We start from the raw sequence: 12,491 nt of genomic DNA, 5'->3' as shown, positions 1-12,491 counted from the left end.
TGTAGACCAGGCTGGCCTCAAACTCAGAAATCCGCCTGCCTCTGCCTCCCGAGTGCTGGGATTAAAGGCGTGCGCCACCACGCCCAGCTCCAATGTCTTTTAAAGTAAATGAAAATACTGAATATTTGTAATCAACTCTAGAGACTTAGATTTACTGCTGATTGCTGTGGAAGTACATCTGATGAAATATTGTAGCAAAATTTTATAAGTCCAGCCTTCCCCATATACATAATGTGAAGCTTGTTTCTCCCCAGATGTTTATATTTCACTGTATTTTTCCTGATACCATGGTGAGGTGGGGTGCTGTGCCTTTTATTGTGAATGTCTTGACTTTGATTTTGACTAATATTGGTTAAAACTACTTATTTACTTTTATTTCTTTGAGATAGATAGGGTGTCTCTGCATAGCTAAGAATAGCCTGGAACTAGCTTTGTAGCCCAGACTGGCCTTAGGCTCACAGTCCTCCTGCTTCTGTCTCCCGATGCTGGGATTATAGGTATGCACCACTAAGTCTGTTCAGATGGTCATTGTGTTATTTACTTTTGCTGTACTTGAGAACAGATTCCATTTTCCAACTTTTAAAAATAGAATCTGTCTAGAGAATAAACATTTTAACATAGATTTAGTGCCAGTGAGAAGGGGGAAACATATTTCTATTAATCCAAGAATCCAAGTGTGTTTCTTTCTGTTAGATTTTGGCAAAACATGCCAATTTCTTCATCCTGTTTGTTATTTTCTTATCCCTGTAAAACTTATATTCTGTTCTGATGAGAATCACAAGTCCTGGGGCGAGCATCTTTTATTCAAAAGGAAACCCATGTGTCTCTCTCCTACCCTCAACTCAAGGCTAGTAAGAGGCTTCCCTCCCACCCTGCTCTTGCTTTGAGCCACTCCAGCCCTCAGCCCAGCATAATTACTTCAGCCTCCTTCAGGACACATCCCCTTGTGAAGGAGGGAGTGAAAGCTGTGGATACAGTTTGTCACAAACCTCAAGACTTGCTAAGAATTCTGATTCTAAGGCAAGAGCAGACATCGGTACTTGTTCAACAAAACAGGAGATTTTTTTTTGTTTTTTACAATAAAGGTGTAGTGTGGTCTGTGGTTACAGAACAGGTGTATTAAGTTGCCTTTAGCTTTTCTTTGTTGGTTTCTGAAGTCCCACTGGGCCAAGGAGTATTGTGATCCTCCTGTATCAACCTTCTGAGTGCTGAAATCAGAACACGGGAGTGCATCACCATGCCCTGCTAAGTTATATATTTAATATTAACCATTGAGCCCAGGTACCAGGAAAGAGGGAGAAGAAAACAAGCAAGCTTAGATTGTTGCTGCCATGAGAAGAACCACATTCTCTCTTGGTATCCAGCCTGTGGTGGTCTCTCTATTCCTTCTATCATTTTATGTTTATCAGAAAGCCATGCACCCTGTCTGCCTTACACAGGACGCACCTCCTAGTTGTTGGGACCATTCATTTCACTATTTGCTTGCTAATTATATCTTAAAAGGTAAGTTTTCCTGAGTTGAAATCCATTGACACTATTCTTTTCTTCTTATAGCTTGTACCTCCTTTTAAGCCTCAAGTAACATCTGAAACAGACACCCGATATTTTGATGAAGAATTTACAGCTCAGACTATTACAATAACACCACCTGAAAAGTGTAAGTGAACATGCAGCAGTTGATGGCACTCTGAAGGAGTTGGGCACAGTCTTCTCCAGAGTCATTGACTGCATCACAGATGACATTCTCCTGGGATTCTTACTCCATTTCTGTAAGAATTTGCACTGCCTATGAGGGCAGAGCAGAGCAGCAAGAACAGACTTTTCCGGGTAGAACTTGAGGCCACATTCCAGCCTTGCTGTATCCCCACTGCTGTCTTAGCAGCTCTGTGCTACCTGTGGGCATATGTCTCAAGTAGGAGCATTCCCTAGTCCCAGACTCTTGTTCCCACTCATCACAGCTTCAGAGCCTCACTAGCTCTACCTCCTCCTTATGTAGTCATTTAACTTTACTTTTAAAATAGCTTTTCCTTAAACAGTAGTATCTTTAAGGGCAATTGAGTTTGCTATTAATTTTCACGTATATACTTTTCATTAAGAATGCACTAGACTAGCCGGTCGTGGTGGCGCACGCCTTTAATCCCAGCACTTGGGAGGCAGAGGCAGGCGGATTTCTGAGTTCGAGGCCAGCCTGGTCTACAAAGTGAGTTCCAGGACAGCCAGAGCTATACAGAGAAACCCTGTCTCGAAAAAAAACAAAAANAAAAAANAAAAAAAAAAAAAAGAATGCACTAGGCTGCATGTTCACACACCATCTCATGTCATTTCATATACACTAATACATGCCTCATACTCCAAGAGATGTCATACATAAGTGGGTTTTGATGAAGGAGGATAGGGTACAATTTTGAGGTAATATTTGGAAAACTAAAAGAATTCCAAGTATAGGTGTGCAGTGTCCTTTAGCATCTTTTCCCTTCTTTTCCTTGTAACATTTTCTCTACTGTTGGTTGATACTGCTTATACACACTGAATGTCTTTGAGACAAAAAAAAAAAAAAATGAAATGTTATCCCTGTAGTGGTCATGGTTACGTAATTTTATTGTTGAAACCTAAGCTGGGACTCATCTGGAGTCAGTGGCCCTGCATCTGAGAGAGTGCATGCCCCCAGGGAAAATGTCTGTGTACGTGTATGCACTTATGGTTCTTTTATGCCTTCACATTGACAAGAAGTGCTTAACTTTTTAAGGAAAGATGTTGAAGCCCGGTATCACATACAGCTAGAGCAGGGTCACCAGCACAGCTAGGATACCAGCCAGGCTCTGAAATGCCTGAATGCCAAAGGGAGCTGCATATGTTATTGGTAGACTTTCAGTATCACTAAGAAGTTAGAGAGTGTTAAAACTCCTGTGGAGTTGTGGGCAAGTAGTTAAAGGGTTATCTGAGTAGAAATTATGGGCATAGATAGGCCTTGGCCTCTGGTCTCAGCAGAAAAGGCAGCTATATAACTCTTCAGAATACTTGGAAATGCCAGTGAGTAGCTGAGCAGACCAAGAAAGGTGCCTACCCCAAGTTCTTGCTGGGCTCTGCCATTTGAATCAAAGGCTGGTTGCATGCCGACCATCCTTCCCCAGGGTACAGCTCTCCAGTGGTTTCCTTTTTTAGTATATATCCATGTTCTCACCCAGAGAACCACCATTGATGTCATAGTCCAAGGAATAGCGCAGTCTGACCACACTCCATTCTACTGTGACACTTCTGTCTTGACGATGTCTCAACTTGCTATTTTTTGTCAGATAACATGATATTACTGAAAGAATCTCATGATGTAATGACTCTTTGTCTCAGTCCCTGATAGATACTGTCTTGACAAGTATTTATTAAATGAGTGAACATAAAAGGTGACCAGAGCCTGGGAGGGTTTGGGTCAGGAGGAAGCCCTGCTCTTAGTACAACACAGCTGTCCTTGGGAGTCTGGGCTGCCTTTATGTGTCGGACCTCCACCCCAGCATCCATAGTATACTTTAGGATAGGAAGATCTTGGGATCTTTTTGGAAAATAGATTGGAGGGACTCTTATTAGCCTAGCTTCTTCTGGACTCATAGGATCCTTTATGCTGTAACCTTCTGAATTTAGAAACAACATACCTGGGCCTTCTCAGCCCAGCTTGATTCATGACATGCCTCTGTCCCCAGGGTCAGCCTCTTTAATATGATTCCTTGAATGCATGATTTTGGAAACAAAATAGAATAGGTAGGGCTTAGGAACAAAGAGTCACTTCAGAAAGGTAAAAGTGAAATCCTGATTTTCAAGATAGAAAATACAAAAGCACAGATTGCAAGCCTCGGGCCTGCTTCATGCCTCATCTCTGGCACTTAGCTGTTCTGAGACTCAACTGCCTGGCAGGGAGGCACAGGGACTCTGGGATAATCTCAAAAGCCCATGCTTCTCTAGGGTGTGCTTAACAGGCCAGCTCTTAAAGAAAGTTTCCAGAGCATTCTAAGCTTGCGTGGCCTGATTAACTGGTTCTTAGGACCGACATGAAAAGTGAGCTATATAAATAGCTCCAGTATAAAAGTCCCTAGCTAAGTGGAATGAGCATGAAAGTCAGTAGCATAAACAGTTTAAGACTACCGAGTCTCAACCAAGTGAAGTTAGAAGCTATTAAATGGACTCTTGTGGTTATTCAGCTGCTGTTTCATGATTAGCTTACATTCCTAGCCTCAGGAGTCAAGGACCAGGAGGACATCCTCACTTCTCCTGTCTTCCTATTTGTGACTCGGACTTACGGCAGCTGTCCTGAGGAGAATTTTTATGACTATTTCTGAGTTCGTAAGATCTCTGAAATGATACTAAGATGGTGACTAGGAGTTGCTTCATGTACATTTAAGTTTAATTTCTTTCCTTGTCTGCATTAATCAACACAAGTGGGCCAGGTTGCATAAGGCTCAGTGTCTTTGAAAGATAACAGGTTCATTTCTGGAGTTACACACTGTCTATAAAGCAAGCCCTTAGGTTAGCATAATTTCCAAAGTAGGAGCTATCAGCCTGTAGGAATCTGAGTTCTGTGTACTTCAGAAGTAGAGTATGATCTTGCTCTGCTGCTGGGCCCTAGACAGTACAGCACCAAGAGTCCAACTGGTCTGGTGTATGCCCGACAGGGTGTGCCACAGACTAGAACTGAGGATAGTCTAGAGCTTAGGCTCCTCTCTTCTTGCTCAGGATCTCTTGGATGGAAAGGCAAGTGAAAGGGTCTCTGTCCTAGCTTCTGTTGAAGGGAGAATTCCCAGGAAATGCAGTTCTTGGTTCCTAAGACCAAGGGAAGGGCTTTTGCTTCAGCAGTTCACAGATTCTGTTTCCCCTATGGGAAGAGAAAAGAGGCAACGGACCATTACTGTACTGAGAGTAGTTTTTTTCTGGTAGCCTTGAAACCATTGTTACTCACAACCCAGGCATCAAGATCTGATTCCAAAGTCTACGGGACGACGTTTGTCGGCCATTGACTTCCTAGTTGCCACCTTGGTTTATAAATCAAAAAATTTTAATTATTTTTTAAAGAATAAATCAGTAGTTAAGAAAGAAAGCAAAATGTTCCATTTTCTACAAACAGCTGCAGCAATGTTCCAGATTTTCCTAACTGGTGTTAATTAATTGAGCAGATTTTAGAATGTGTTGTCTTTCACTACCTCCATCAATGGCCCTAAGCTTTCCTCTCACAGAAAGGAAATTTTCTTTGAGAGCAAGCTGATCACTTTTGTTACTGTCTAATTACATTTGTTAAATGTTCTGAGACAAGCAGGCACCGGGGGCTGTGTGATGCAGAGATTCAAATACAGTGCTGTAGTCTGTAATTTGGGGTCATGTAAATGTATATTCACAACTGCTGTCATTGTGCCAGCATGGTCCTTCAGAGGAGGACCTGTTTCCTAGTTCCCTTCGCTGCAGCCCCTGCCAGGATAGCAGTGAAGTACCCAAGTACCCAGGGAGCTGCTGCCCTCAATCGGACATAGTCAGAGAACAAGCCCTATTGTAACCAACCTTGAGGAGGTAGTCAAGACTGGAGTGGGCGGCTTTGAGGAAAGATAGGCCTGTGTGGGCCTCATAACCAGACTGTAGATTCAGGTTTGTTCCTGTTCAGAATTGTGGTGTTATTGAAGCAACAGTGGAGGCTGTCTTAATTCTCTGGAGACACCCACAAGTTCACCCTCTCTCTCCAAGGCAAGACCAAGACCTGTCATGTAAAGCACTTCTAGGTCTAGAACAAGGTCTGGTTACAGCCAGGAGCCAGAGCAGTCCCTGTCATCTCTCTGGGGTAGAAAAAGCACACAACTTTCTTACATAGAGCATCTAGACTTGCTGTAGGTTTGCTGCACAGAAACACTCAGAGAAACCAAGCTCTTAATGGGAAAGTGTTTCTGAGAGGTGATTGACATGTGTCAGAGTTGGAACATTACTACTTCAACTGACTTTTCTATAGAGAGTTTATGCTGTGTGACTCAATGGTGGATACCTCAAACGCATCCCAGCTAGAGAATTTGATCTATAAGATGTATGCTGTTGGCTTAGTTCTGAACTCATATTTTCTCAGGAGGCTGAAATTTTCATCTGCCTCAGAACTATCTAGGATTGCTGCTCAGCTGCTGCCAAGGCAGCCGTCTCTCTGCAAAGGGTAATTTGTGTAGTATCCTATGCTAACTGTGTGTGGATGGAGTGTGTCTACCTACTGCACCAATAGTTTTTGATGCATTTGAGCTGAAAAAGTTAGGTAATGCCAATTCAGCCTCACTTCTGAGGTCCCTGTGAATTAAGGAGAGAATATGGAAAAGATTTTAAAAACTCATTTTTCAAATGAAGGCAAAGCCTTTTCTATTCATGAAATTAATCCTCCCAACAGAACCTGGGAAACAAAACAAAACAAACAAAAAAAGGAACTACCCCACTTAATGGATTTAAGGAAATGGAAATATTTTGCTTGAAAAAAGAAAAGATTGTAAGGCTACAGAGAGTTGATGGCATAGTAATTAAGGACGGCTGCTGCTTTTATAGGGGACCTTGGTTCAGTTCCTGGCCTCACATTGTGGGGCTTATAACGTGTAACTCCAGTTTCCAAGGTGTTTTAGTTTGTTTATATTACTGTGATTAAAAACCATGATGAGAAGTAACTTGGAGAGGATTTAACTGATTTACAGCATCCTGATCACAGTCCATCATCAAAGGAAGTTAGGAGCTTAAGACAGGAACCTAGAGGCAGGCTCTGATGTAGAGGTCATGCTTGCTGGATAGCTCCCGATGGCTTGCTCAGCCTGCCTTTTTATAGAATCCAGGACCCAGGGGTATGTACCCAGGGGTGAGAACACCCAGAGTGTGATGGACCTTCTCATATCAGTCATTCACCTAGAAAAATACCCCTGCAGACTTGCCTACAGTGCAACCTGATAGAGGCATGTTCTCAGTTGGAGCTCCCCTCTTCCCAGATGACTGCAGTTTATATCAAGTCTATAAATGTGCTGTGTAACCAGCACCCAGGGCATCTGAGGCCTCCTCCAGACTCTGAGGGCACTGAGCCTCATAGGTTTTAAATAAACACACAGACACACCCTCTCTCTCTCTCTCTCTCTCACACACACACACACACACACACACAATAAAAAGAAACCATGTTTTAGAAGGTTGTACTGACTAGTGTATCCTGATTATAGGATAGTGTGCAGTGGACTTTGCAGATGAGCAAGAGTGTCTTGGGTGGCGCTTTGTAGTGCTTGGCTACACCCAAGGAAGAGCTTTATAATTGTGAACTGCAATCATAGAACACTTAGGGAAGAAGGGGTTTGGTTCGTTGTGACCCTTCACATACAGGGGAAAAGAGATGAGAGGGCATTTATACATGTTGTCCTGCCCCCAGAGCTTGCAAATTCTTTCTTGTTTTCCTGATGAACCAGGTCTTCAAATCTGCCCATTGGTTTTTCATCTTTTTTCTTGATTTCTCTATTCTAGCTTAAAATTTTACTATAAGAAAATAAAAAATAGTGTGCTAGTCAATAGTAAATATTGAGTAAAGTTGCTTAAGAAGATGAGTTTGCAGTCATACCTAGGTCACCAGGAAGAAAAACTACAAGCACTTTGGAGTCCTAATGGGTTCTGTAGAATTCAATGACTTACAGTCTAGAACTTTATGCTTTCCTGAAGTGCAAGATCCTTGAAGGTAGTATTCTGGGGTTGTTTTTTTTTTTTCAGTAACATTTTTCCTAAAATATTGAATAATGAAATTTTGATTTCTTAGAGATGATTTTATAATATTCTTTGTAGACCATGTGTATATAGAAATCACAGTCCTTTAAACTCAGTTTTACTGAGAAGTTGACGAGATGTACTGTTTCTGAGTGTGTAGGCAGAGTAACAGTAGAAACAGAAATGACAGCGCTGTTTGCTGCCCACAGATGACGACGACGGCATGGACGGCATGGACAACGAGCGGCGGCCACACTTCCCTCAGTTCTCCTACTCTGCAAGCGGACGGGAATAAGTTCCTTTCAGTCTGTTTCTACACTGTCATCTTAGACTTTGCCACTGAGACTGATTCCTGGACATCTCTACCAGTCCTCGCTCTTACAGTTAGCAGGGGCACCTTCTGACATCCCTGACCAGCCAAGGGTCTTCACCCTCACCACCTCTCACCCACATGAAACCATATACACAACACTCCAGTTTTGTTTTTGCATGAAATTGTATCTCAGTCTAAGGTCTCATGCTGTTGCTGCTACTGTCTTACTATTATAGCAACTTTCAGAAGTAATTTCACAATCTTTGGGAGTCATGAGCCCATCGTTCATTTGTGCATCAAGTGTCATCTTTTGGTTTTTGGTTTTCCCTAGCAGTGAAGGCTAAATGAGATACACTGATTCTAGGTACATTGTTAACTTTCTAGGAGATAAATCAAGAACTAATTAGACTAAGAAGATTTAGTTTATATTTCTGAACAAGCAATTGTTGAAGGGTGGTGGTGTGTGTATGTAAGAGTTTAGCAGTGTATGTCTGACCAGCACATGAAGTGTGTATCACTGACATTTGGCTGGAAAATCTTAGGAAACATTGAGAGGACTGAAGGGCCAATGAGATACACATGTTTTTTTTTTTAAATTCCTGCTGGCTATTGTGGAGGAAGCCCAGTGCCACCTATGGATGCCCAGGTTTCAAGGGCAAATGGACATTGTTCAACCAAGTACTGACGGTGCAGAGTCCCCTAGAGAGTCTTAGGATCTACTTTGTACCAGAGAGTATTTTCCCCTGGGCTTGGCAACCTTTTTCCCTTCTTTATATTTATCACCTCTGATGGCTGAAGAATGTAGACAGTATAATGATCCTGCTGTCGCCAAAATCTATACACCAAGGTGAACAGGTGTTTGCCTTACCAGTTTGAAGTTTTTACTTTCAGTTATAGGTAAATTAGCTTTTTCTCAGATGTTAAAACTTTGAATGTCCTTTATGGGTTTGTTTATATTACAGTAGTATTTATTTTTTAGTGATGAGAATTGTGTTGTCATGTTAGCAAGCGCAGCTCCAATTCACAGGTCATTGCCTGCGTTTTCTTTTGACCCATGTGCAAGGAATGTACACACCCATTAGAATCATGCACTTTTTCTCCTATGTTAAAAACAATGGTAAGGCTCTGGGACTGTATCTGTTGGCTAGAATCTGGCTAGAATCTCTGGGAGAAGAGATGCTGTGATTTAATCCCTTGGAGCTGAAATGAGAGCATCCCCAACTACCCAGTGCCAAGGGATGGATGTGAGAGGATAGCCTGGCAGAAAGTAATGGAGAAAGCTGAGACCCAAATGATGATGAGAAATGAACTCTACTCGGAAAAATGAACACATCACAAGTATTCACACAATAGGAAGTAAAGGATAAGAAGCTGATGTGTTTATTCTTATCAAGGTACATTCATTACTGAATCAAGCCATCAGGGAAAACAACAAAACAAAACACCTCTAGCTTTTATTTTTCTGTACATATTCATGTCTCCCAACCCAAACATTTCTCACTGAGAGGGGACATGTATGCAAACCTCATCTTTCTCCTTCATTAATGATGATCTTCAGATTAACCCTTTGGTGCTAGGAGCTGACACTTTCCAAAGCAGACTATGAAGTCCAAGGATCAAAGCCTCTCTTGCAGCAAGCAAGAGGGCAACTGCTGCTCCAAGGAGTGATCATGGAAATGGATTCCAGTTACTAACTGACAGCTCCAAATGGAAGACTACAGTGTGACATAGTGTTACTGCATTGTCTTTTTGAGTAGGAAGTCATGTTCTCATGCAGGTGTCTTGGCCTCTAGGCTCAGACTTAGAGAAGCAGAGCCGCTGCTGGCAGTGGCTGGCCGCTGGGACTGCTGGGGTGTAAAGGGCATTTTCCTAAGGCAGCTAAGACAGACTCAGACACAGATTTTTGTCCTAATTTTTCATGTTTCTACCTGGGTGAGTTTACCCTTAGTAGGAAGTAGGGAGTTAAACAGGTGTATTCTTACATCTGCTGTCTTCTGTTTTCCTACATAGAAGTATGTTGAATCTTTCACATTGACAAGGAAGTAGATTAGATGGTAAGTCCTTTAAGTTACCTTGCATCCATTCTGTAAGAAAGGAGTAGGAGAGGAAGAAAAGCAAGCTGAGCCTGGCCGATGTTGAGAGCATTACTCCCTCAGAGGGAGCAGACACTGTACACTAAGCACACAGCTTCTTTTGTGTTGTCTCTCCCTCCAAGTCTTAAGATAATTTCATGACCTTGGCCAAGGATACTTTGTGAAGATTAATGAGGGGACATTGGCAATGCCTCAGGCTGGCCACTCCTCACACTGGCCCTTGGTCCCCAGCCATTCAAAGGGTTACTCATCCCACCCCTGACTACCTGAGTGTCACCACAGGTGGGTTCTTGGCTTTGAGTTCAAGAATTCTTTCCTTACACCCTCCACCAGATGTCAGTGGAAAGGCAGAAGTACAACAGAGGTGTGGGAGGAAAGTCTAAAAACTTGTGTTGCCCAGGCCTCCAGCTTAGGGTTCTGGCAAGTAAGACGGCCTGAAACCTGGCATCATCATGTCCGGGCAGCTCTGGCTTTGTGAGTCCAGCTCCTACCAACTCCACCTTGACCTCTTGTCTCCATGCAGGNCTGTCTGGGAGGAAACTGGCCACTTCTGCTCAGACTGCTGCCAGCGCTCTCACAGCTTTGCTCTCTACACTAATGACATAGATTATTCCAGTATTGTTCCCATTTCCCANCTGACCTCCAGCTTCTCGGAGCTGACTTCTTGCAGGGGCCACATGCTTCTTTCCCTCACTAACTGCAGGGTCTCCACCACACCTCAGTGTACACACTTTGTCTGTACTACCGTCTGTACTGTCTACATCACAGTTCCCTTAGCTTGCTCCTGGTAGTGCATTACAGGCAAGCATGAAATGTAAAGTATTTATTTAAATAAAAAGGAAACCTCTGAATTGGTCATCGAGTCACCTCCCTGTAGATTTGTAGTCTGTGACATATTTTGACTTTCTAGTTCTGCTAGATCCATATAAGATCTGGTCATCTGGTTAAGGGTTTGAAGCAGACACAGCTATGAACCCGGATGGTATCCTCACTGTCACGGCTGGCCACACCACAGATGTTTATGTCCTTACGTTTATGACCCACAGGGTGCGAAGTAACTCCCAAGAACCTGATTTTGTCCACTGTCCACTCTCAGTGTCTCACACTCTCTGATAGGGAGGGAGACACATTACTTCCTTCCTACAGACAGCTGAAATAAAGCCCTATGTCAATCTGCTGCTTCTCTGTTTGTTGTTGTTGGATATGGCTCTGTAATTTCAGAAAACTAAATTTCCTCCTTTTCTGGAAAAATGATTATAGCCCCAGCTGTTATTAACCAACCCTGTATGAAGGTGTGATAGGAAAAGAGGTAAATTTCTCTTCCATAAAACACATACCGGGTGTTTTTACTTGACCAAAATGCCACTAGCATGCTTGTACAAACTGATAAAGGGCTAGGTGTGGAGTCACTGGCCACCAGCAGTAGATTTTAAGGCACATCTACTAGGATGCCAGATAAAGAGTAGATTGCAGACCCTAAAGGTCTTAATAAGAAAGGGTGTGGGCCCAGAATCCTCAAGGAATGCAGCTTATCACTAATGTCTTCCTGATAACATACTGTGCCACACCCTTCCTGGCAAGGGTATCTTTAACCCTTCATGTCAATTTGACTTAGACATGAGTAATTGATGGCTAGAATGTCTGGATTACATTGTTTTGGACGGGGTGTCTTTCTGATTTTTACCTCATAAGCTACAATTGTAGAACTTGGCTTTGCTCTTGTGAGTTCAACAGAGAGAGGAATGACTTTTGGGACCAGTTAGGCATGCATGTGTATTTCTCACAGCCAAATTTGGGGACATTCTTATATGTGCTGTCCTCAAAATCAACTGGGGTTGGCAGATCCATGAGGCTGAAATAAAGTGACCTCTACAACTCTCTAAAGGTGCTATTTTTAGAATATTGTATAATTTATTCCTGGTATACATAAAACAATTGAGGACAGTTAAAACCTGTGACAGCTTTATGTCTAGCACATTTGATGAAACCTGAAACTTCTGACTCAGAAGTTGTGCTGTTCTAGGCTTGCACCTTTGGCATGCCCCAGAGATGAGGATGGCCCATGTGCCGTCATGCTGCCAGCACACCATGGCCTAAGCTGCATGTTTGTGAAGGGCAGGCTGAGCATGTGGACACCAGGCCTCCACTGAGAGCCCTGGGCTGCTGGGCAGCCGGGCTGTGGGCAGGGAGAGGTGAGGTCTCACATGCAGGCTTGCCCTTAGTGTTTCATCCCTCCCTCAGACACCATGACCATCTCAGCATCTGGGCTTTATCTCCATCTGTCTGTTTGGTTTTTGTTTTTGTTTGTTTTGTGGTGCTGGGGTAGGAACCCAGGGCCTCACACATGCTGGGCAAGTGCT

At 43.0% G+C, this 12,491-nt stretch overlaps 1 protein-coding gene across 5 annotated transcripts in view; it reads left to right on the top strand.

Annotated features, from left to right (window-relative positions):
* Akt3 (AKT serine/threonine kinase 3) overlaps window positions 1-11,308 on the top strand; it is a 235,142-nt gene extending 223,834 nt beyond the window's left edge. For all 5 annotated transcript variants that reach the window (XM_021162759.2, XM_029481042.1, XM_029481052.1 and 2 more), the window contains 2 exons: window positions 1,555-1,657; window positions 7,935-11,308. In XM_021162759.2, coding sequence (XP_021018418.1) covers window positions 1,555-1,657; window positions 7,935-8,020 — 189 coding nt within the window. In that variant the 3' untranslated portion in view covers window positions 8,021-11,308. The remainder of the gene's footprint in view (window positions 1-1,554; window positions 1,658-7,934) is intronic.
* Window positions 11,309-12,491: the final 1,183 nt, after the last annotated feature.

This window comes from Mus caroli, chromosome 1 (genome assembly GCF_900094665.2).
Source record: "Mus caroli chromosome 1, CAROLI_EIJ_v1.1, whole genome shotgun sequence".
Classification (NCBI taxonomy): domain Eukaryota; kingdom Metazoa; phylum Chordata; class Mammalia; order Rodentia; family Muridae; genus Mus; species Mus caroli.
The sequence above is the reverse complement of the archived record's forward strand: the minus strand, read 5'-3'. Positions and strand labels throughout refer to the sequence as shown.